Source organism: Antedon bifida, chromosome 7 (genome assembly GCF_963402885.1).
Source record: "Antedon bifida chromosome 7, ecAntBifi1.1, whole genome shotgun sequence".
Classification (NCBI taxonomy): Eukaryota; Metazoa; Echinodermata; class Crinoidea; order Comatulida; family Antedonidae; genus Antedon; species Antedon bifida.
Genome location: NC_136232.1, coordinates 1,375,838 through 1,401,409, shown reverse-complemented (window position 1 = coordinate 1,401,409; position 25,572 = coordinate 1,375,838). Strand labels below are relative to the sequence as shown.

The 25,572-nt window shown below is 32.6% G+C and overlaps 3 protein-coding genes across 4 annotated transcripts; 2 read left to right on the top strand and 1 right to left on the bottom strand.

Annotated features, from left to right (window-relative positions):
- Window positions 1–1,763: 1,763 nt before the first annotated feature.
- On the bottom strand, window positions 1,764–14,879 carry LOC144848121 (uncharacterized). The gene is made up of 19 exons (XM_078704815.1): window positions 14,768–14,879; window positions 14,170–14,314; window positions 13,266–13,366; window positions 12,667–12,687; window positions 12,409–12,435; window positions 12,026–12,093; window positions 11,173–11,324; window positions 10,727–10,830; window positions 10,217–10,227; window positions 9,782–9,914; window positions 9,509–9,593; window positions 8,561–8,664; window positions 5,968–6,084; window positions 5,155–5,387; window positions 4,441–4,573; window positions 4,023–4,124; window positions 3,552–3,623; window positions 2,159–2,474; window positions 1,764–1,812 (listed from the first exon to the last, which is right to left on the bottom strand). Exons 1-18 carry the CDS (start codon window positions 14,810–14,812, stop codon window positions 2,370–2,372), a joined length of 1,758 nt encoding a protein of 585 aa, XP_078560941.1. The 5' UTR covers window positions 14,813–14,879; the 3' UTR covers window positions 1,764–1,812; window positions 2,159–2,369.
- Window positions 14,880–16,567: 1,688 nt separating this feature from the next.
- Window positions 16,568–17,508, top strand: LOC144848425 (uncharacterized). Its single transcript, XM_078705155.1, has one exon. It carries the CDS (start codon window positions 16,598–16,600, stop codon window positions 17,492–17,494), a length of 897 nt encoding a protein of 298 aa, XP_078561281.1. The 5' UTR covers window positions 16,568–16,597; the 3' UTR covers window positions 17,495–17,508.
- A 2,728-nt stretch (window positions 17,509–20,236) lies between these two features.
- LOC144848187 (proton-coupled zinc antiporter SLC30A1-like) lies at window positions 20,237–25,429 on the top strand. Of its 2 annotated transcripts, none has more exons than XM_078704899.1 (8): window positions 20,237–20,399; window positions 20,932–21,163; window positions 21,681–21,836; window positions 22,409–22,594; window positions 22,692–22,774; window positions 23,801–23,986; window positions 24,652–24,783; window positions 25,245–25,429. In XM_078704899.1, exons 1-7 carry the CDS (start codon window positions 20,376–20,378, stop codon window positions 24,775–24,777), a joined length of 993 nt encoding a protein of 330 aa, XP_078561025.1. In that variant the 5' UTR covers window positions 20,237–20,375; the 3' UTR covers window positions 24,778–24,783; window positions 25,245–25,429. The 2 variants fall into 2 exon arrangements, with proteins under 2 accessions (XP_078561025.1, XP_078561024.1); XM_078704898.1 differs by lacking the exon at window positions 20,237–20,399 and adding an exon at window positions 20,408–20,539.
- Window positions 25,430–25,572: the final 143 nt, after the last annotated feature.

The following is a 25,572-nucleotide window of genomic DNA, read 5'->3' as shown; positions in this document are numbered from 1 at the left end:
TAAGGAACACCTTGTTGACTCCTGAAGATGTCCCCTTAATAGGAGTTCTACTGTAAGTTACACAACAAATATTTTTCTGTGAATATAAACAAAAAATTGTAAATCTGTCTGTAAAATCCTACTCAGATTTAGGAAGTGGTTTAGAAAAAGTACTACATTTGTATAAACTACTACTATCACAGCATTGATAGATATCTGTATGTTTCCTGTTTTGTGACCCTGTTAGGAAACATACAAATTAGAGTTAAATATCGTACATGTCACCATGTATCATTGGTTAATTAATCAATGTAAATTAAACTGTGTTCTCTTGACAAAACAAATAATTATATATTACTTTGATGTTTCCAGTTTTAAAGCTCTGTCTACATCATCAAAGTTTATGTCACAACAAAATGTAATGTGCATGACATGATGATGTCATACCACTACCATATTTGGGTATATCACTATCGTATTTGGGCACATCACACTTTTTTGTCAAACGAGTTTGATAGTGTAGACAGAGCTTAATAAAAACCTAACCTTGAAAATGAAAGTGAATTTATTTAAATTGAAATGTTAAATTTTTAAGATGTACTTTTATTTTTTTTTCTTTCATCTTGAAACTACTTGGTAGTTTTATGGTCGGTGCTTTAGGGTGAATTAGAATAGGCCTTAAACTATGTAGCTACGGAAATTTAGGTTGGCAAATAGTAAGTCAGCTTTTGTGACAAAAAATGTGATGTGCCCATAAATGGACATGATGATGTCATATCACTATCATAATATTGGGCACATCACACATTTTTTGTCAAAATAGTTTGATAGTGTAGACAGCGGTTCATTTATACTAAAATACGCTATCAGGTCCATACACAAAAAAATTGTTGTATTTATACAAATCAAGGTCTCCTAATTAATTCAAAATAATTGACGAAATACTTTCAATTAACAAACACATTTAAAACTTAGCTAATTCGAAAGTCAGTTTTTTGAAGTCCAAAGTTTGTTTTGTTCTTTTTAAAATTGGAATGACTAATAAGAAATAATAGAGCACAACCTGGGAAATAAATCATAAACATTATCTATATGTACAAAATAAACCTACTAGTGCTGCCAATATTTTTAAACAGTCATGTTAAATAAAAATTATTATTACCTAAGTATTACCTAGCAGGTTTTAAAAACATAAAAAAAAAAATAGCAAATCAAACTAATGCAAAATTAAATTTAAAAAATACTGTACTTTAAATTCCCATTGTGAATATAACTTATATTATACCAATATACTATTATGTAAACAGTGGGCTAAATAAATTACATATAACATCATTACATTTTCCAATAAAAACATCATAATAAAAAGACTTTTTAGATAACATGTTGTAATGAATAAAAATAGCCACCAGCAACAATATAATATAAATTTGTAAAACAGGTGTATAGCACAGGAAATGGTGATCGCCAGTGTGACAACTAGCATTAGATTTTAATATACATGGGGACAGTATTCCAACATCTGTCTGCTGTTGAAAACTGATTGTAAACAATGCTACACGTCATTGTGTATTCTTATGTTTTGCTTTTCTAATGTTTCATCTATTCCAAAAATAATTTCAGTATCATTGAATTATTGCATTACTTGGTAGGCCTACTAAACTCAGTAAAGACCCTAGATAAATTAATGGTGAACCAAATATTAATTTAATTTTAAAAGTTCAATTATTAAATTATTTGAGTCTTGATTGTATTTTTACTTGGCACAGTGGGAAGGTAGTGCAGGGGTGTTTTTGGTATATTTTTAAAGTCATACTTATTTGGATTAGACTTCTCACTGCACAGAGGAGGTATACTGGGATATTTTTGGTCGCTTTCTTAAGTCATACTTATCTGTATTGCACATTGGTGGTTTATTGGTACATTTTTTAATTAAGTTAGTTTTTTTTTGTGTATTTGTAGAAGAATATATACCAAGTAATTTGTATTCACTATGCAGAAGATATGTTTTTTGTTTGGAGAAACAGCCTCACTATAATACTACTGTGTCCAATAAATACTAAACCAATTAAAATAGTTTTACATAATACTACAGTATTATATTAAAATATAAAACAAAATAAAAAATTATGAAAAACAAAAAAATTTGGGGAAATGCAATATAGTACTTAGGACAAACACTAACCAAAATATTGTTTATATATTATTATATTATATATTCTTTAATTTAAGTGCTTTAAAAAACAATTTTATAAATATTTATTTTTTTAAATATTAACAATATATTTTAAATTACTAACAACAACATCATATTTACAAGGGCTGTCATTAAAGACAAAATGTGAACATTATTATACAGTCAATAAGTTAATACTCTAACTTGAAATGTATCAAAATGCAACAGATTTTCTGGCAATACTTGCCTTTCTTCGTTTCCTACCAGAATTCATTGGTTCTACATCCTGGCTATCAGATATTTCAAATTTGTTTTGTTTCTAAAAAAAATAAAATTATCGCACACTTTATAGTCGTGAAACTTCAACAACGCCGTTGGACAAAAACTTTAAACAATTTATTTTAGTGTTTCCCCAAATCTGCTCAGAAAGTGCACAACAAGAATAGGTAGATTCAAAAAGTTGATAGCATAGTTATTGACGGTGATGTTGGGACAAAAAAGATAATTTATTAGAATCTCTACAAAATTGGATATCTTCTCTAAAACCGTACTACAAGAAAAGCTAGATTAATGATATTTGATGTATCTTTTATAAAAACAAGCAAAATCTAGAAAAAAAAAAAAAAAAAATCATTTATAATTAGTCTCCACAAAATTGGACATCTACCCTGAAATCGCACAACAATAATAGCTAGAATAAACACTACAGTTTCGAAGTTGATAGCATAGTTCTGTTAATAACATCGATGTTGGACCCTACAAAAATCATTTATATAGTGTCTCTAAAAAATTGGACATATATCTTCTCTGAAACTGCATGACATAGCTAGAATAAACACTATTACAGTTTTGAGGTCGATGTCATAGTTCTGTTATTAACAGATGTTCCGCAAAAATTGGACATATCTGCGCTAAAACAGAACGACAATAATAGCTAGATAGCATAGTTCTGCTATTAATGCCGATTAACGAATCTCCGAAAACAGCATATGCTGCAAACAAAGTGATAACTCAAGAAACGCTGACCATGATAAATGACAATCGTCGTTGATGCTATGTAGTGGCACTAACACAAATACAGATGCTGCGCTTATGAAATGGATTTGTCAACTTAATGTTATTACTATTGTATTGATCATCTTACACCATTTTATTTTTTAATTGTCTAGCTGTACAGACGTGTAAATTAAAAATCTAAATGAAAATGTCTTGATGCTAAAATTATGTGTTTTATGAACTTCCCCCTACCTCTAGTCACATTTTTTATAAATTAATGTTAAATTAAAAAATAAATATTTCTACCAAACCAGTATACAGTCATTTTGTGGCGTCATATCAATATGAATACTTGCCGTCTATTTTCTGGTATTAATACATACTTATTCTATTTACTTACATTATCTACAGACACTGCAACTTTGTAAGCACGCTTTCTTCTGCCACTGGACAATGTTGGGCTACAAGGTGCCTAAAAAAAAGAGGTACATGTTCTATCAATAATACATTTCAGTATCTTTATGTACAGTAGAACCCCTATAAGGGGACACCTTCGGGACTCAACAGAGTATCTCTTTCCAAGGAGGTGAACCCTATCAATGATACAACATATATTTCCCCTTGTTCATTTCCCCTTTAATAGGGGTGTACCTTGAATGGAGGTGTCCAAAAAGCGGGGTTCTACTGTATAACATTAGACTGGTAGTTGCGTAAAAAATGCTGCTGACTATTAAAAGATTTGGATAAAAAGTGAATACAAAAATAATTGAACATAAAATGTATTTATTGTGTTGCTGAACAACTGTAACTATTTAAAGTTTTAACTTTTACTGTAATTAAAACACATTTAGGCTACCAAAATATAATTTACCTTTCTATTCTTTGACCTTTGGCTGCGGTTTTGTGACAATTTCTCAGCTTGGCTTCTTTCTGTAATTGCAATTTCTTCTGTTTTTTGTGTCAACTGTTCAACCTAAATAGCAATGTTATCACTTATTATTACAACTACTTCAAATTTGACTTAAGGTACTTGCTACATAGTAACTCAAAACATCCATCATTAAGACTACACTATCAAACTAGTTTGACAAAAAAATGTGATGTGCCCAAATATGGTAGTGATATGACATCATCATGTCCATATATGGGCACATCAAATTTTTTTGTCAGATAAAGTTTGAAAGTGTGGATAGAGCTTTAAGCACTATGAGACTTTTTGTGGTACAGGGCACATCATAAAATATAAAATTTATATATTATTTATTTTAAAATATAAATACTATGTGTACCTGGCTATTATCTTGTTTGTTTGTAAGTGATGTAGTCTCCTCTTGTACATCATGGTTTACTGATTGTCCTCTAGAAAAGTACTTCTTGAATCCTTCTTCTTTCACTTTTTGTTTGTTTATTACTTTCCCAAGTCTGTAGGAAAATAAACCATAGATATATCAACAACTAGATTATAACAGCAAATTCTATATGAATTTTATTAAAAAAAACATTGAAAGTAAACTTTTATTCAATTTATCCACCACTTCCATTGCCATGCTAGCTAGATCGTGTAAAAATATGACACTCAGATTTAGACAGTGGAATAGAGCATTTGTATTGGCGCACTCTACAGGTTGGTTTTTTATTTATCAGCCTAGGGCATCACATACAATCTCAAATATAAAGCTGAGCTTGCAATTTACCCCAATTATCATATAAAAATAATCAATAATTATGAGTGCAATGGTAAAGATAATTTCATAAATAAAAGTAATATTAAACAATAGTTAAATAGTACGAACAATTGCATGCCATGTGACCGACAATTGTCCAATCAAATGACAAGAATTTATTTAATTGTTATATAACATTAAATAATGTACAGGAACATAAGAAATCAATCAATCAAATAACTTTAAAACTATCATTTTATAAAACTAAATTGGGAGAAAATTATATAATTCTAGAAAAGTACACATTTTTTAAAGTGAGAATAAATGACTGTTACAAACCTTTTACCCTTCTCAGTACTTTTGCAGTATCCTTCTTTTTCAAGACGGTTTATCAAGCCTTGAGCGACTGTGATTTCAACGCACAGTTTCTTTGCTAGATTAGGGGCATGTATACGACTTATCTCTGAGACTGAAAGCAGTGTCCTCCGCCACAAACATGTTGACTGGATCAATACTGGACTTAGACCAATCAGGAATGAGTCACAGAGCTTCATGCTCTTTGGATCATTAGTCTAAATAGGTACAACAACTTATTATGCAACATTTAGATTAGTTAAAGGTATTAATATTTGTCCTCAAGCTTCACAGGAAACTGAAGAAATTCGGATTAGGCCCTCCACGGCGGGCCTACCAAATCAACACACCGGGAGACGATCCCCTACTCTTTGTGAATAGTGTACAAAGTTCTTTCGATACAGTAGAAGTCCTACTTTGGGATATCCTGTTTCAGGGGACATTGCCATAAAAGGGGACACCTTCCCATGAAATGTTTATGGGGCAATATACAGTATGATAATGACTATAACCCTATTCAAGGTGTTCTACTGTATTTAAATTATTCTGTGAAAGTCTTTAAATATTATAACACTGCATGCAAGCAAGATTTCATTAAAATAATCTGTACATCATGTATACTGTTCAGTATTCAGTACTTTTCCAATACATTTCCAATTTCTTTTTTATTAAACATAATAAGCAATTTTTTTCCATTTGGTATTTGAGCAGATTACCCTTTTTGGTATACCACAAAATAAAAATCTTTATGAAAAAAATTATAACTGGTATTTATTATTATAAAGAAAAATAACATACATCAACACAGATATTGCAGAGGTGCTTTTCAGGGGCCTGATCTTCACTGATGAGAGCAAAGCAAACAGCATGCTGCCAATACTTACAGGATTCACATTGAATCATTAACCCATCATCCTAAACAAACAAAAACAATGAACTGGTGAAAACTACATGAAATCAAAGCACTCAGAAACTGAGTGATTAAGTACATGTTGATATTTCGGCCAATCTAAAGAATACAATTTTTTTTTTTTTTTGTGAAGTTATTATATTAAAGAACCGATTTTCGGCATGTTCTGCAAGTATTAGACCAACAAATTCAGAATGATAAATTGTAGGCACTATCGTACTAACAAACAAACAAATCAGTACTAAACTTGGAAAAATGTTGTTTTGCCAAGTAACAATAAAATGGTGAACACTACATGAAATAAATAGCCTTCGAAGTTGAAATAAAAAAATATGTTTAAATATTTATAATATTTAATATTTCAACCCATATTGAAAATACAGATAATTCAACAATTTTGATAAGCTTTTTTACTGCCCTCAAAATATAAATTTTCTTAATCAATATGCACGGTCTGTTGCCAACAAGAGATAAAAAAAAAACTTAAAAATCAAAACAATAATAATAATACTGGCATTTTGCCAAGTATAATAAAACTACACGAAAGAACGCATCAAACACCTACACAATGATACAGATTAAACTACATTAAAGCAGCCCAATTGAATTAAATTTAAATGACATTATAACCATTTAAATGTTCAACAGGTACATTAGCAGACACATCACAATTTATTTCAGTTCTTTTTTAAAACAACCCAATGTCATATTAGTCTGTAAATTTAATATAAAAAGACAAGCCACCTAAAAGTCCAACATTTTGTGACATTTTGTCAATTTTCTATGCTTAATTTCATTAAAATGTAACATTCTGATATCCCAGTGAGGGCAATCCTGTTACATATAGTTTCCTGTTGCTTTCAACTCACACACTACTATGGTAATCATTAATGTGAACATTGAGAAATTATATACAATTGTATAGCTCTAAAAGCAAGTACAGTAGTTTTAAAATTCTATATGATTAATTGGTAAATAGTATAGCCCTTATAGGGGGAGGGGGGACACCTTTGGGAACAACAAAGTGTCCCTTTAATAGAGGTTTCTCCTAAGTAGGGTTGGCTATGATGTTAAAAAATGTATAGTCCCTCATTCATTTTAAGAACAAATGTGTGTGATGCATCACAAGGGTCAAATGAGGTGTTCTACTAGGTAAAGTAGGCCTATGATCAGGTCCAATATCTATAAAGATGACTGCACTTGACAATAACGTAGTAGGCTTAGAGAAATTGACAACAAAATTACCTTATCATACACCCCACAAACACCTTTATTCACTTAGAACAACAGTCAATTCAAATTTTATTTTAAAATATTATGAGTGATATACAAAACGGACATATAATAATACATTGAGAAGTATCAAATTGTCTATGGCATTTTGCCCTAAAAATATAAAGACTAGACATAGGCTGCTGCAATGTGTGCACATATATAGATAAATTGACCATTCTCTGAATTGACCATTGGCTATATTATTCAAAGGATACACATGTCATCTTGACCATTCAGTATTTACTATCTAAATATTGTTCTTAGGTTATTTTTACTATTTATCAGTTCTATTGCAGTGACATCTAATTTTATTTATTGTTTATTTTATGTGTTTTAATTATTATTATTTGAATTTATTTATATGCTATATTCATTTAATATTACTATGTCTGTTAAATAATTTATATTTCATTTACGATGCCAAATCCAGACAAGCAAAAGCAAGGTAATTGCTATTATTATTATTTTACATTTTGACAATAAAGATATATGTATAAACAAACTGAAGCTCACATGCTTTGGATTTTTGGACACTAAAATATAGTGTTGGATTTAGGCCAACAATAGGACATACACAATTTCCATGTTTATACCAATCAACCCTCTTTTTTTCCCTTATACGAACAGGATATCATTTTATTAATAAAATACAGATATTGCCAATTTTGCAACCTCTATTTCAACTCTAGAGTCAGCAAGTAATAAACTAAAATGGTTTTATTTTAGTTTTAGATTATATAAATTATTTTTAAGATCACAGTATAATTACTATTCTAAACATTTTTTTCTATAGGATGTAAAACTTAAAAGTTAGTAAATTTATCAATCAAACATTTTTTTATAGTAAATATTTTGATTCCACTATCAAATCCATTTATTGTCCATTTTTTTTTAAATATGCCATTTTAATGGCACCTATAGTTATCCACTTTGAAAAAAATTGGATCGAAAAAAAAAATTTACCTAAAAAACTGTAATTTAAAGCAAAACATAGTCAAATTGGCTGCCAACCAATGGGTTTTGGTTGAAAATTTAACCTTTATTTTGTCATTTTATAAGTGAAAAATAATTTTTTTTCCGGTTGCTTTCTACGAAAATTATTTATTAAAACTACAAAATAATCTATTCAAAGTCTGAACATTTTTTAATGTTGTTGTGGGGACAATACATCTTTAAAAGGATGAATTATAAAGAAATGCAACCAACCTCATTATTTTCACAGGGGCATTTTACAAGGTATTCTTCATCAGCAGTTTCATAAATATCATCAGTAACAGAACCAGGTGAGAATGCAACATCTTTTGCTTTATCTATAAATGTATGGTACCCATTAGATAAGCTCAATTAAATATATATATAAAGCACATACATTGCTGGTCTCTCTCACTCAAAGGCAATGTAAATTGACGGAACAGTCAATGATGGCCTGATGTACTCAACAATAATGAGGATGGATAACAAAACAAGTAAGTAATTAGAGACTATTTGAAGTGGAGTTGTGGGTTGGTTGGAGTGGAGTTGTGGGTTGGTTGGAGTGGAGTTGTGGGTTGGTTGGAGTGGAGTTGTGGGTTGGTTGGAGTGGAGTTGTGGTTTGGTCGGAGTGGAGTTGTGGCTTGGTTGGAGTGGAGTTGTGGTTTGGTCGGAGTGGAGTTGTGGCTTGGTTGGAGTGGAGTTGTGGTTTGGTCGGAGTGGAGTTGTGGCTTGGTTGGAGTGGAGTTGTGGTTTGGTCGGAGTGGAGGTGTGGCTTGGTTGGAGTGGAGTTGTGGTTTGGTCGGAGTGGAGTTGTGGCTTGGTTGGAGTGGAGTTGTGGGTTGGTCGGAGTGGAGTTGTGTGGCTTGGTGGTTATCATGCTTTGCTACCAATCCAGGGGTCCTGGGTTCAAGTCCTGTCAGGATGACAATTTACAACTCTAATGTAATAAGACTTTGTTAATTTAGAGCATCTTGTGTATGTTTGTCTTGTAAACAGGATTGATGAATTATGGTTATCCTTGGCAATTTGCCTAAATATTTATAAACAAAAACTATTGGGAGCCATGGTCCTTAATTAGGCCTTAAACAATTGATGTTGACCAACCAGACCAAATTTGTTTTTAGTTTACCCAATACAAATTTTGGTAAATGCTCATTTTATTAAGAGCATCACAACACCTACTTGGTACACATGCACTTTTAACAGGCACTTCATCTCCTTCAATAGGACACTCAACTTCTGTTGCTTTTGTTCCATTAATTTCACCCTAGAGCATAATTAACAATAACAAATTTTATACCATGAACATAGTGCTTTAGTTCAATATAGAGCACATTTTTAGAGGCAGATTTAGCTTTAGAAAATTAATAGTTTTGGTAATTAAATAAATTTAACTCTTTGATTGACAGAGCTTAATTGTTTAAATACTTGTGCACACATGAATGATGCACTAACCTCTACATCCATAGCTTCATCATCAACTTGCTGTTCTGCTTTATCTTCGGATACTTCAGTTTGACTAACGTTTTCTTCTTCTTCTTCTTTCATCTCAAATTGTTTTCCATCTGTTTTTATACGCATTTTCACCCTAAAATGCATAGGTGTACTAAGTGCTTATATGTGCAATAATAGTAATACATTTTTTGTTTAAAGCTCTGTCTACACTATCAAACATATCACTACCATATTTCAGCATATCACCACCATATTTGGGCACATCACACTTTTTTGCCAAACTAGTTTGATAGTGTAGACAGAGCTTTAAGATTATAAAGTATTACTTATTATTCTTATTACTTTATTCTGAATATTAGGGTTAATAAAATGTCACACAATCAAGTAAGATATTTATTTGTTTAACAAATGTTTGAGGAATTACGAAATACTTACGTATGAAAGGGCTTGTTTATTCAAAGGACCGCCAGAGAAAGAATGTTTGGGGGAAAAAAAATAAATAAAAATATTAATCTACATGAGCAATCATTGATGGAATATAACATAAAGACTGCAATAAGAACAATGTAATTTCTGACCTGGTTAAACAAAAATTAACATAATGCGTGACACATGTACAGTTAAAAAAAAAAACAAAAAAAAAAACTACCCACATTTTTACTTACATACAGTAAGCGTATAAGCTCTGTCTACACTCATCAAACTTTATGTGACAAACAAATGTGATTTGCCCATATACAATGTCATATCACTACCATATTTGGGAAACTCACACATTTTTGTCAAACTAGTTTGATAGTGTAGACATAGCTTAAGGAATATAAACAAATACTAATTCAGTAATTATGTTGTGTAGTAATTTTGAAAAGAAAGAAAAAAATACTGTACACCACCTTTACAAAATTGTTACACTTAGTCGTATTAGTACAATAAAAAGCAAATTACCGTTGAAACATCCCCCACACAGATATTCATTGGTTCTTCTTCAAACTTAAAGGTATCAGCATCTCCTGCTTGAAAACCTGGAGGCTGGTATTCACATGGGGTAACTAAACGATATGAATATTATCACTTATCCAAGTATAGTAACAAAGTGTATGATAATATGTGTAGGCTATCAAATTCAGATTAAGGTTGTGTTCGGACTGTAAACTTAATCAATTAATTATGTGTCACCTAAATTACTCTTGGGACTAATCAGAAGAACTGTTCAGACTCAACACAATTTTCCCAGCAAGGTGCGAACAAGCCCTTAGGCTGTGTTCGGACTTTAAACTCAATTACATGTATAACCTAAATTACTCTCGGAACTAATCAGCCACACGCGATCATTACATATTTAAATTGTAAAGTGCAAATGGGCACTTAAGCAAAGTTATATTAAATCTTACCATCATCATAATAAAATAGTTTCATAGTCATCATAACATCTTCAGGTAGAGATGAGAGGGATTGCGTCAACACAATGATAGTCCTCAGGAGTCTAATGGTGGCTTTCTTAGTCTCCAACTCAGTTGTAGCTCCTGTTAACTTCTTGTTATTCCTGAACAAACAACAACACGCATAGAAGAAATACAGTTAAAATAAGTTTTTATGTTGGTTAAAAATGTCTTAAGCTCTGTCTACACTATCAAACTAGTTTGACAAAAAAGTGTGATGATTCTAAATATGGTAATGATATGCCCAAATACGTTTTTTTTTTTGGCCAGTGTCAGTCTTAAAATGGTAGTGATATGACATCATCATGTCCATATATGGGCACATCACATTTTTTTGAGTAGACAGAATCTTGTCAAGCTCCTACGAGTTCTGCTTTGTTGTTCTCTTTTGGGAGTTTCAAAGTACAGTTACAGGAGAACAGAGCGATAATAATGGTATACCTCTGAATCACCTTCAGTCTTTTTTGGATAAAGTGCTTAGAAACATTTGCATTAGGCACTGTATATAAGCCATTACTATTATTACAAAGACATTGACAGTAACATGTGTGAGTAAGGTAAAGTGAGGAAGTCAATTCTAAGTAGACTTAGCTACAATACAATACATAAACATGTCATGTTACAAAACTGAGAATGAAGTTACTACTGACAGTGATTATGTAAGGGTACTGTACGGTTGGCCAAGCAGGCCTGACTGTATGAGATCAGACACTACTAGCTTTTTCAAGCAACACACATTTGGATATTTCAACATTTCTTTTCAAATTTATTTTTGGGATTTAGATTTTAGAATACAGTTACTTGCCTGAAAATGTTCATGTTTGGTCCATGTTCATTGTAACTAAATTTAAATGTGTAAGATTCAATTACAGTCTGAAATAGAATTAAGAAAATACATAGTATGGAAAGTAATTGTAAAAGAAAGAAAGATAATCAGGAGAGATTATGATGATTTTGGAGTTGAAAATGCTAAAATGTAAAAATAAAATTGATGTACTGTATGGAACAAGAATTATATGTGATCATTGTGATAAAAGATGATTTTACCGACTTTTAATTAAAGAAAATATTAAAATATGAGCACAAAAAATGATGGTGTATGACATCCTATGACCTGCTGTATATACGCTTACAGTGCTGAGTTGTGCCTATTATGTTGTGTCATATTTTATTTTTACATTCACTTACTTCAGGATGCTTTGGATCAACATAAATCTGGAAAAAAAACACAAATAATTATATTTTTTCTAAAAAGTACTACTTTTTAAATTAAAGGTTATTTTTAGACTTATAGATTTGCTTTTTTCTTTATGGAATCTAGTCAAAAGGTAAATGTGAATAGATAGATAGACACAATAATTAACTCCAATGTACTTTAGGGACTTTTTAATTGGTTTGTTTTTGTAATGAAGTCTTTATTAGTAACAAAATGATTTGTTTACTCACCCCAATGACTATTGTTTTCAGCTAAGAGAAAGAAAATATAATATAAATTATTATAATGCAAAAATATTATTAAAATCATGGGAATACAACAAACTGCTGCAATAAAATGATGACCTTAAGCTTGGTTATTACTAGGACGTAAGCACAAGGTAACCGAGTTGACCAATGACAAGCAACAATTCAAATAATCCATCGCTTGTGATTGGTCAAATTACTTGCGAACCAATGAGCTTAAAATAAAGGAAATGTTCGTTCATATTGTAAATAAGAATAATAATACCGAGCTCTTAAACTGCTGTCTCACAGCGCTATAAAGCTCCGCCTACACTATCAAACTTTATGTGACAAAAACAAGTGATGTGCCCATAGATGGACATGATGTGGGATGATGATGTCATACAGTATCATTACCATATTGGGCCATATCACTACCATATTGGGGCATATCAATACCATATTTGGGCAGATCACACCTTTTTTTGTCAAACTAGTTTGATAGTGTATGCAGAGCTTAAGAGTAAATATCTAATTTGAACACTGAGTTTTAAGAAGAGATGGTGTTGTCCTATATCATTTATTAAAGTTCTAAAGAAACTTACATATTTCTTGTCCAGGGCATCAAAGCAACCTTTCACCCATTTAATGACCTGGCAAGCTCCAGGGCATGAACTTTCATCCCGTAGTACTTTCAAGCTGATGTCTGCAATAGTACATAATTATATAACATTTATTTACTCCATGCTAATTTGATCAAAGAAAAACTCACTCTATATTTAATATACCTCAATGAAATACATAAAGACTCCTAACTATTTAATTCTATAAATTCTGTACAGTTAAATAGTGAATATCTATAGAATATTTTCTCTTTTCTGTGTATAGTACTAAAACAAAGATAATAATTCTATCAAGAAATGCTTTATATCAGCAAAAATGGTAGAATTGCAGATTTTAAAATACAAATGAATAGTTAATGCAGAAGATTCAGTTACGATTCAAAACCTGTAATAGATAAAGCCTATTTTCCACCAGAAGAATTTAGTCGTGTGAATCCAATGCAGAGAAAAAAATCATGCTACCATTTCCACATTCCAAGAGTAAATCTGCTGAGCTGTTTGATTCACATGACTGAGCCTGGATTTGGTGTGTAGAAACTTACTATTTTTACTGCAGCAAAAAACTCAAGGGACTAGAATTTGGCGTATTTGAACAATGGAAATATGAATACATCTGTGTATAATTAAGCGGATGCTTTTGAATACATTTGCTTAGTGAAAAATTCTGCATTCAGTTAGGGGCAAAATCAGCATTGTCGTCATGTTACAAGAGTTGTAAAAACAAAATCGATTATCTGATAAAACTCTAAAGCTCTGTCTACACTAGTTTGACAAAAAAAGTATCACATTTTTTTTTTGTCACATAAAGTTTGAGAGTGTAGACAGAGCTTTAGAAAGTAGGAAGCCTTTTGCCATTTTTCCCCTGACTGCATTCATACATTCTTACCTTCCAAGCGTCGATCTCCATATGCGCTTTCTGGAAATATTGCTCTCAGGTAAGTAATGTTAGAAACAGCTACTGCTAACAGCTTCTTGACAAACAAAGCTGACTGCGTTTCATTAACCTGCTTGCATGGGAATATTGTTGACCACTGAAAATAGATATGGTAAAATTGATTCATAAGATAATGTCATAAGATCCACTTTAATTCATTTTATACTATGAATTATAATAATGTAACATTACTTTTAAAGTTATAGGGGTAGTGAGTAGGCCTACTAAGTTACTTTTTACTGTTTTTACATATTTTAAAATTAAAAAGTATTGTTTTTTGTATGTTTTTGCATGTAGCCTAAAAATAACTATTTTAATCATGTTTTTAACCTTGGAAAATGAATTTCAATTAGGCCTAGGCCTAACTGCCAATACAACATGTGACTGACATACATATGTCCAGCACCAGATTTTTAAATGTGAATTAACAAAAGTTTCATTAAATATTTATTATTTGGTATGGTAGGTTGGCAATATATAAACTTCCACTGGTGGAAATTATTTAATCAATTAAGACACAAACACTGATGACAAACATGCATGTTCTTACCTCACCAACTTTTGCTTCTGATTTTAATGCTGTTGCAACTGCCATTTTAGAGATTAAGAGAGATTCACACAACCCACACACAGTAGGCCTATGCTATGGCTTCTTGAGTGAGTTGTTCACCAAAATATTTCTGAGAAAGAAGCAGATCTGTTTAGTTTAGCCTTCTAGCTAGTAGGCCTAGGCCTAGGCTAGATAGCCTCCTCCTGGCCTAGAGTAGTACTAGCCTTTAGGAAGGCGTATATTAGTAGCCCTATAGTCTAGCCTATTTCATTTATTTCGTCTCACATATATGCCTAGGCTAGGTAGGCCTCTACTCTATATATAGGCTAGGCTTAGCCTAGCCTAGGCCTAACAAAAAATAACAAACAATAGGCCTAGGCTAGGCCTAGGCCTAGCTAGAGAGAGACAGGATTCCCAAAAGCGAACTAGCCTAGGCCTAGGCCTAAATCAAACTATCAAGTGGGTCTCCAAAGCAAAACATAATCATCCAACAATAAAATACAAGCCTAGGCCTAGATTAGACTTAGGCCTAACTAGGCCTAGCCTAGGCCCTAGGCTAGTTTAGTTACCCCACCCCTCTCTCCTGTCTGCTGTGCTCTACACATTGTCCGTCATATGGATGGTTCGTTGGTAGGCCTGATAGGCCGCGCCTACGGTTCGTTGTTGAAAAGTAGGCTAGTTTGGTCTAATCTAGGCCTAGGAGCTGTGCTTACCTTATCAAAGAAGCAGAATATTTATTTATACGCCTAAAAATCGTGTTAGAATGAGTGCGTGTGTGTGGGGGCCGGGTGCAGAGGAGTGGTTGGTGAGTTTATCATCGTCGCGTGTCGTCTGAAAAGTTTTAAAGAAACCGCGCAACAAAGAAGAAGATGTATGGTAATAGAGGGCGCTATATATAAACAGAGTGACAGAGTAATGTCATGGAACCATCATGCGTTTCTTCTAAAAAAACTTCCGAGACATTCTCAACTTTACTTTAATAGAAAAAAGTTAACATTTTTAAGATAATTAAGAATGTGTATACTTTCGCCGAAAAGACCTATCTATCGGAAAAACACATTTTACCATAGACCTATAAGTATAAAATAATAAAGAAAATATACGAATAATTAAATGTTTCAATCTTCCGTAAATACCACTTAAAATCCACCATTTATAGAGAAAAGAGCCGATCTGCAAGAAAATGTGCTGGCGCATTAATGGCGTATACACTGTAAGCCTACGCGCATTGTCTGCTTCCAGAAAAGCAATGATATTATTCTTGTTTGACTAGACATTATAATAGGTCTACATTATGGTAGACATTATGTCGTACAAAAATAATACTTACTGTGTAATTGTATTTAATTAAAAGCATGATAAATAAATCATTGAACTATTATGAAGATTATCTTATATTTGTATTCCTGTTTTTATCGTGTGTCACAGTTTAAAAAGTGAAGATTCAAATAAAAATTATCATTAAAAAATCCTGGATGTTATCTGTTATTTTATCATTAGATGGTAGACCTAATTGGCTGATTGTGTATCTATTGGGTCTCAAGTTCATTCAGGTATGTTGGACTTTGTTGTTTTACTTACTTTATGGTATTAAGCCAATATCCCAATAAAACATAATCTTACATTACTGCATTGTCTATAGGTGAGTAGCCGGGAAGTTGTAACTATTAGCCCTATTCAAGATACTTAATAATTGAGCACAGAATACAGGTAACATAATTGTTTTTATTTACTATGATATTATTATTTTTCTTATGCAAGGATTTCGACACCACCAAACTATTAGGTCTACTAGTACTACTGTGTTCTATTCTATGTTACAGATACAACATGGCTGATGACAAGCAAGTTCGTGTTATTCTTTGGTGCATTCCTCGTACGGTGTCAACTGCATTTGAAAAATGCATGAGTAACCTTGACGACGTGCAGATCATAAATGAACCATACGTGTCCGCGTACATCTTTGGACCAGAGATGAAGCAGCCATTAGAAAGTTTCGCAGAAAACGAAGAGAAAATTATAGCTAAAACAGTTGAGGTTGACTTGGGATTTGACGTTGGTTGGGATACAAACATGGCGACATACAAGTTCACAAAAGAGAATCTTCTGGAGGCCGAATATCCAGGCAAGAAAGTTGTGTTTGTCAAAGATATGGCATACGGTATCGCATGGAAGCTACATATGTTGCCAGAAGGCTACCGTCATGCATTCTTGATTCGAAATCCTATAAAAGTGTTTACATCTTGGAAAAAACTATTGGACAAATTGGGAAAGGTACATTCTACTGTATTTTCGTTGGAAAGCAAAGGAAATAATATGCTTCCAGAAAATTATTTTTTCGGGGAAAGTGTCCAACTATACGAGCATCTTGTAAAAACTGGAATCGAGCCAAACCCAGTAATAATAGATTCCGATGATCTTTTAGAAAACACTGAGTTCATCTTAAAAGAGTTTTGCAAACACACAGGAATTCAGTATAAAGACGAACTGTTGAGTTGGAAAGCAGGAGATGGTGTAGTGAAGAATTGGAAGTTTTCTGAAATATTTATGCAAGGCAACCAGTTATGTGGTTATTTTGCTGACGCTTTTGCAAGTCAGAATTTTTACAAGTCTTCTCCTGCAGTAGATCGAGCCGATCTACCAGAAGATGTGAAAGTATGTGTTGACGCATCTATGCCGTATTACGAGAAAATGTACGCGCTCCGCCTGCGTGCAGAAAAGCAATAATAATGGTCGGTCAAACGCGGTTAGCCTATAGACGTTATAATTTAGACAATTGACATTATGCCTAATGTCAATTCAACATCATTATAAAAGAAAAATCAAATTTTAACCTCAGTATTATTATATGCAATTTAAATCAGTTGTAGATTTACTAATTAGTCTTCATAATTAAGATTATCTTTAATGTGTTTTTAACGTGTGTCGTTAAGTAGTTACAAAAGTTAACATTCAAATAAGGATCATCATATATAAAGTTTGAGGTAAAGTAGGCCTTCTAACACGTACCACTAGTGGTTTCTTCGTTGTATCAAGGAAGATTGCTCTGGTTGTATTAATGTATACAGTTTTCTTTACAAAATACAGGTAATTACAAAAACGACAAGTTACGAAAATACTAAAAAACCATTCATTCTGTGGCCTACTATTATAGTCCGTAAAATCACATCGCTTTTTGACAAAAATGCGTGATGCTGTTAGCCATCACTGGTACCAAGTGTTTACCAATGATGTTGACACCAGTCTACCACGATGAGGTAGCATCTCCGACTTCAGACTGGGATGTTTTTTTTTGTTTTTTTGTTTGTTTTTGTTTTGTTTTTTGGTTTATATAAAAGTCCTTACTACTAAATTACTTATTATTAACATTACAATGATAAAATCTATTTTAATGATTTTAATTTGTATTTCCTACTAACCTAAACTTAGCAAAGTGAAGATTAAGTTTACTTTATCTTAACTATTCTAATTTGTTTTATTATTCTTTTTTATTACAAACAACTTACATTAACTGAGAAAGAAATATTATTTTAACACTATCTTATTTTAATCATTATTATCAGTTTAATCTATTTACCTTCACTAGAAATATTAGCTGATTTTTATCTTATTATAATTCCGTATTCTTTTATGATAATAATACTTTTTTTATATTTACTTCTTTTTATTCAAGTTAAACCATTTTTTAAATATTGAAATAATTTAAAAATTCTTATTTCTATACATTTTAATCCATTTCCATTCAGTATATATTATATATTCAGTATATTCAGTATATTCAGTAATTCAGTATATATATATATATATATTATATATTCAGTATATTATCTAATTTCTCTAGTTTCTCTATAATGGCGTTAATTACTAAGTATGCTATTGCGGATGGCTTTACTGTTGTAAGAGATATTTTATTCGCAATCAAATATTCTACAGATTCATGTCTCACTCTTTGTATTCTTCGTTTGTTAAATTGTAGTTTTACTGATAGCAATATCGCAATAAATATAAACAAAATCAAGACACGTGACACTATTGATATTAAATTTTACTATCTGTAATATTTTGAATTTGAATTCTATTTGTGCTATTTTTTTAGGATTAAAGTAGCCAAGATTCTGGAGGCGATCACATGCATAAGGGATGATGTGTTTAGATTGGAATCGTTCAGCACATTTCAATGCAAGGCAAAATGATGCAATTGCCAATTCCTCTAGATCACCAAGTTTAAATGCTGTATTATCACAGTTTACTACATCTTCTATAATTGTAAGGCTACGATGAACTATATCATAATCGATTATGTATTCATAACGAATGAGTTCAGATCGAATATTACATAAAAAATCTACAATATGATCTTTGACTGATGGTGATTCAAATTGTGCCCATGGATTTTCAGATATTTTTTCACGATCAATTATTGAATTAAAATATTCTTTATTAGATTCAAGCTCATAATTTTCATTTGAAATAGTATCATTAGAATTGTTATCACTACCTGGAAAATGAAACAAAACATCACCATTGCCTACTACTACAACAGTGCTACTATTGCTACTAGAATTGTCTCCTACTATGCTACAACAACTGCTGCTACTACTAGACCTATCACTGTCATTACTACAACTACTACTAGGCCTACTGCTGCTACTACGATCACTGTTGCTACTACTACAACAACTACTACTAGTCAAAGTTCTATTGTACGCACGGAAATAACCAATGGAACCCCACTATATTGACAGCTCTTGGAAACCATCAATACGCGCTATAAAGAACACAGCGCAACTGACGTCGTGTGGTTTGTGGCTTATTTTAGCTGACGTCATGATGCTCTTAAAATTATGGAGCTATGCTTTTATGCTTTTCCAATAGTCATAAAGAGCTGTAAGACTCGAAATTCACCGAAAAGATATGGGGGAAAATAGAAAGATAAACAAAAACATAGGCCATAGGTTTTGATTTCTTAAAAAGAAAGACAAAGAAAGACTGCCTATTCATTTTTGTTTTGAAGAAAAGAAGATCGTGTATATTTTTCCTTTTCTTCTGTTATGCAAATACACCTAACTACTATTTTTCCATTTTAAACCGTTTATATAAGTACCTAAAGTGAATCAATTCAAATGCATGAATCAAGCAAAGAAAAATAAAAATATATTGTTATTGAACCAGCTTTTGGTCGACCTACCCTTTAAATTAATACTATAATTAACGATTACGGTTACAATAATGATGATAGTTATAAAATGTTAGTACAAACGTACAGTGATTGACTTTCAAGATTTCAGGTCATCTTTACGCACAGTCACTCTACACACTTCGAAATCAGTCATCGAAGACCATATTGTGTATATTAGTAGTAGTAGTAGGCCTATAGCGTTCGCTGATACAAATTAGCACGTGTGCAAAACTTAAAATATAAGTTTTGCACACGTGTTATAAGACTGATATAATAACGGCGACATCTTTGAAGTAGATAAAATACAGGATCATTAGTTTTGTCTCCTTTGTACGGAGGATTCACATTATTAGGACTAATAAGAGGGACACATATCGACGAATTTTTTTCTAAAGGAAAGGATACAATTGTGATACTGTTATACAATGGATGGAAAAATATGCCGAATCTTGTGTATGATGACGTTGTGTTTCATTTATTTTACCATTGAGATTGCAGTAGGATATCATACAAGTTCTATAGCTCTCATTGCGGACTCTTTCCACATGCTTTCGGATGTTGTGGCGCTGGTGGTAGCGCTTGTGGCGATAAAGGTAAACTGAACATAATGTAATATTATCAATACTCTTGTTGAAACACCAGGAAAGAAAAGCCTTATTTTATATTACATGCAAATCTTATAAATATGATTATGAATATATTATTAGGGTCCAGTAACTGTACGGGAAGTCGCTATTTTTCCGTTTTTAGTCTGCGTTTAGGAAAAATAAAGTCGCCTGCCGTTCCGTGAATGTAGGCCTATCTTAAAGCAGATTCATACTTGTTCCGATTCACGGAACGGAAGACGGCGTCGTTCGAATCATTATACGAGTTATTATTATTTAACAAAGCAGCGCCGTCTCCCTTCGAAACAGAACATTTATGTATGTAGCAAACGTCATAATCATTAAGTACCATATCTCATGTCAATATTTATTACGTTTAGATGTCATCAAGGAAAAAAACAGATAAAAACACGTTTGGTTGGGTGAGGTCTGAAGTACTAGGTGCACTTGTCAATGCTATTTTTCTTCTTGGATTGTGTTTCAATATTCTGATCGAAGCGTTGCAGAGAATTTTTAACGTTGAAGAAGTTAGAGATCCGGTGCTTGTAGCATGTGTCGGATCCGTAGGGCTGCTAATCAATATCATTGGACTATTTATGTTTAATGGTCACGGTACGGTATATGAATTTAATCTTCTTTTAAAGGGATCTAACCAAGTGTTTCCTTAAAGGGGACCTTAAATAATGTCAACAAAGTTACTGTTCTTACAATTCTGTAATTATATTGAATAGAATAATAATGTACCAACGTCAAAGACTCCCACTTCCTATTAAAATATTGTATTTTTCCATTGAACTTAAGACCAACTCAGACAGCGTCGTCTCGACTGGAGAGAAAATGTAGTTCTCGCGACGACCTAAAAACTACGCTCGACGCTGTCTCAAGACGACTCGTCTCGTCTGGATTCAACTCAGACAGCACCGACGAGTCAAAACGCTTCGTTGGGCCTCGCAGTACGACGCTCTGTATGAGTTGGCAAGTTCAATCAATGGAAAATACAATATTTTCATTTATTCCGACAAGGAGTAGACCACAATAAGAAAAGTATTATTTTATTAAGTTTACAGTATTCAAGCAAGACAACTGACATCTGGTCTGGTTTGATACTTGCACATACATTCATTCACAGGGCATGGACACAGTCATGGGTCGGGACATGGACACAGCCATGGGTCTGGACATGGAGATAGCCATGCGTCTAGTCACAGTAATGGGGACATTAATATTAAGCAACACCCATCGGAGAAGTCTCATCTCATAACGACTGAAAATTTACCCATTACTAGTAAGTGGATTTTATGAATGGATCATGGATCACCTTGTCAACAATGTAGATTAATGATGGAGGGCCATGGTGATTGTGTGGTGACGTGAGATCTCTTCAGAAAGAGGTTGGCAATGACGAATATAATTATGATGATGATAAGGAGGAGGTGGCTTTGAGACGATTGGGGATGACACTGATAATGATGAAGATGATGGTTGTGGTGATTTTTTTTATTTGACCATGCTGAAGGCGGTGATAATGGAGGACAGAGGTGGACGAGAAACGTCACATATGTGGATATCAAGCTTTAAATTCCCGTCTCCTCCGATCCTTGCGTTGCTGTTACGTCTTTGCGTAATGCTTCCTACTGGGAACCAATAACTTTAAATTCCCGTCTCCTCAGATCCTTGTGTTGCGGTTACGTCTTTGCGTAATGCGTCCCTAGTGAGAACTAATCTCGTCTCCAAACGTCTCCTCCTACGTATGCCGACTGTCCAGAAATAAACACTCGCTACCCACAACCCAACACACACTACTGAATTGCGACGAAGCGACGGCGACAAATAAGTAATATCTTGGTATCTTTTCAGCTTCTAATGAACAGATGAATATGAAGGGTGTATTCCTTCATATTATGGGCGATGCCCTTGCATCAGTTGTCGTCATTGCCAGTGCTCTGTCCATCCATTTCATCGACGCTCCCTGGACAGTTTACATCGACCCTTGTATTAGCATTGTCGTTGTTTTCATTATTTGTTTTACATGCTATCCTCTACGTAAGTAAAATTCTATCAAACTAATAAGAACGAAATAAGTGTTTTATTCATATGCTGATTTGCATCACTGTTTTGATTTATTATTTTTGCTACTTAGTGAAAGAAGCTAGCTTGATATTGCTTTTATCGATCCCAGTAAGTGTTAACTTTGAAGAGTTACGAAATAGGATAGAACAAGAGGTGGGTACCATTCAAGACAGTTCTTGCTAAAGCTCTGTCCACACTGTCAAACTTTATGTGACAAACAAATATGATGTGCTCATATATGGACACGATGACGCCATCACTACCATATTTGTGTACATCATACCCTTTTTTGTCAAACTAGTTTGATAGTGTACTGTGTAGACAGAGCTTTATATGGAGTGGTAGTAGATAAATGGCATCATAACTTTTAATGCCGTGTATTTTATACTCTATAAAATAACTTTTGATGATGATACTATAACCACTGACTCCTCCGTTTTGCGTCAGGGAGTTGACCAGATGTTTGTCTTATGACAAGATTATAATAACTATGTCAGAGTAGGGCATCTGACCAATTGTTAATTCAATTCAATTATATAACTGACAATTTAAAAAATTGAAAATGTTCATTAGGCCTATTAAATTGTATTTGTTACAGTAGTAACTTAGTTATTTTACTGTAAGGGCGTATACTTTTATTTTTTTTATCTTTATTACCTTCATTCATTCAATGTTATTAATGTTTATACATCTTCTACCTTTTTTCCTTTGTAATATTCTGTTTTTGTATCCTCTTTAATATTATTTAGATTGTTAACACATATATCATAATTATATTAATACTATCAACCTGAACATTATTTATGTTAAACCATATTTATTTTTATTTTTTTCTCTTTTGTGGTTAACCACCACCTTTATTCATTCAATATTTCATACATATTTCGTTCACATTTCATTTTCATACATTAAATTTCCGTTTTCTACTTTTTTCGTTATTTTCTGATTTTTACTCTTTTAACCTTTTAAACCATATTTATATATTATGTCTATAACATTACAGTAATGCTGTTAGTTTGTTCCAATGTCAAAGGTTATGAGGCATTTACTGCAGTAACAGTGTGAATGATTAAACATTGCATAAATATATAAGTTAACGAGTAAACAAAATGTAGTTACTGCAGTAACTGCAGTAGACTAATGTTGAAATGATCCCTTATTTCTAATTCAATTTCGTAGATTCCAACCGAAAATCTGCACGAGTTTCATGTGTGGCAGCTATCAGGGGACGTCCTAATGGCGTCCGTACACTTATCACTCGACGATAATGTGAAGGAATACATGCGCATAGCAGAGGTTCTGCGTCGAATATTTCATCAAAACGGAATACATTCGTATACTATCCAACCGGAGTTTATAGTTAAGGTACAGTACAATAGTAGGGGCGTATTATAGTACGTCCGTTCCACACTAAGTAAATACACTGGATTCGAAAAAAGTTTTCAGTTCTATCTATTTGTCGGGTTTGGTTGCATTTATCATTGTGATTACTAATTTTTTTTGTGAAGAAAACCTTATTGGTACTTTATATCATTTGCCTTGTCCCAAATGGTTGATGACAAACTAAATTGCTGTACCGGTTCCTGCTGTTTGGTCGTATGCACGTTACAGCATACAGAGACATGGGAATATTTGGTTTTTATTAGACACGCTTTGCATTGATGAACAACATCGAATAGTATTATCTGTGATTTTACCTAATCGGTATCTTATTTTATTCGTACTATTTTCCTTTATTCGTACTATGTTCTTGTATTGGTACTATGTTCTTGTATTCGTACTATTTTCTTTTATTCGTACTATGTTCTTGTATTCGTACTATTTTCCTTTATTCGTACTATGTTCTTGTATTCGTACTATTTTCCTTTATTCGTACTATGTTCTTGTATTCGTACTATTTTCTTTTATTCGTAATATGTTCTTGTATTCGTACTAATTACTTTTATTCGTACTATGTTCTTGTATTCGTACTATGTTCTAATAGGCCTATTCGTACTACTTCCATTTTCTTTCTTTTCAATTTTTAAAAGGGTTATTCGAGTTCAACGGATGAGGCCAACAAAACGTGTGCAATAGGATGCAAAGATGACGACTGCGGAGACAAGAAATGCTGTTCTGAGAATGATAATGGAAAAGAAAAGGAAAATATACTTTAATCAAACGTTAGTATTATTTTACAACGGTTATTGATATAACATGGTATTTTACCAATGTATTTTCACTGCAATGTTCGCGTAAGCGTGGTTCCCACTAGCGACGCAATGTAACGCAATCTACGCAACGTACGGAAATGCTCTTCCAATAATTGTGTCTGGCCCCGCCTGCGTGGAATCAAATCTGCGATATTTGCAGCACTGTTGCGTCGTCGGTTCCCACTTGTAATTACGCAATACAGCACTTTGCGTCAATACGTTGTTGCGTTGCGTTCTAGTGGGAACCACGCTGTAGGGTAACTATGTAACTATTTTTTCAGTTAGGGTTGTTATTATTAAGGACGAATTAAAACAAAAGACGGTTAGGTTTGATATGATACTAAATTTCAAGAGCGGTTATTAATGTTGTGTGTTTTCACTGTACAATATTGTACGATTGCCAAGTTACTAAATGTTCTTTTACTTTATAGGTGTGAATGATAAACAAGGTTACGGGTATCTGCCAGCTAGAATCTACTGTAAGGCAAGACGAAAAAAACCAATGATTACACTATTGAAAATCAACATGTTTAAAAAACATCGCAACAATTCGAGCTAAAAAACGTTCAAATGAATATATTATTTTCCTGGTAGAAAACATGCTTTAATGTAATATATATTGTATATTTGTTGACAGGAGGAATTATAGAAGTTTTGTGAAATGTATTTTATTAAAATTGAGGTAACATTTTGAATTGATAGCGTTGTCTTTAGTTTAGTCTCACTAATATTCGTTCTCGAAGGCCAACAAAAAGCAAT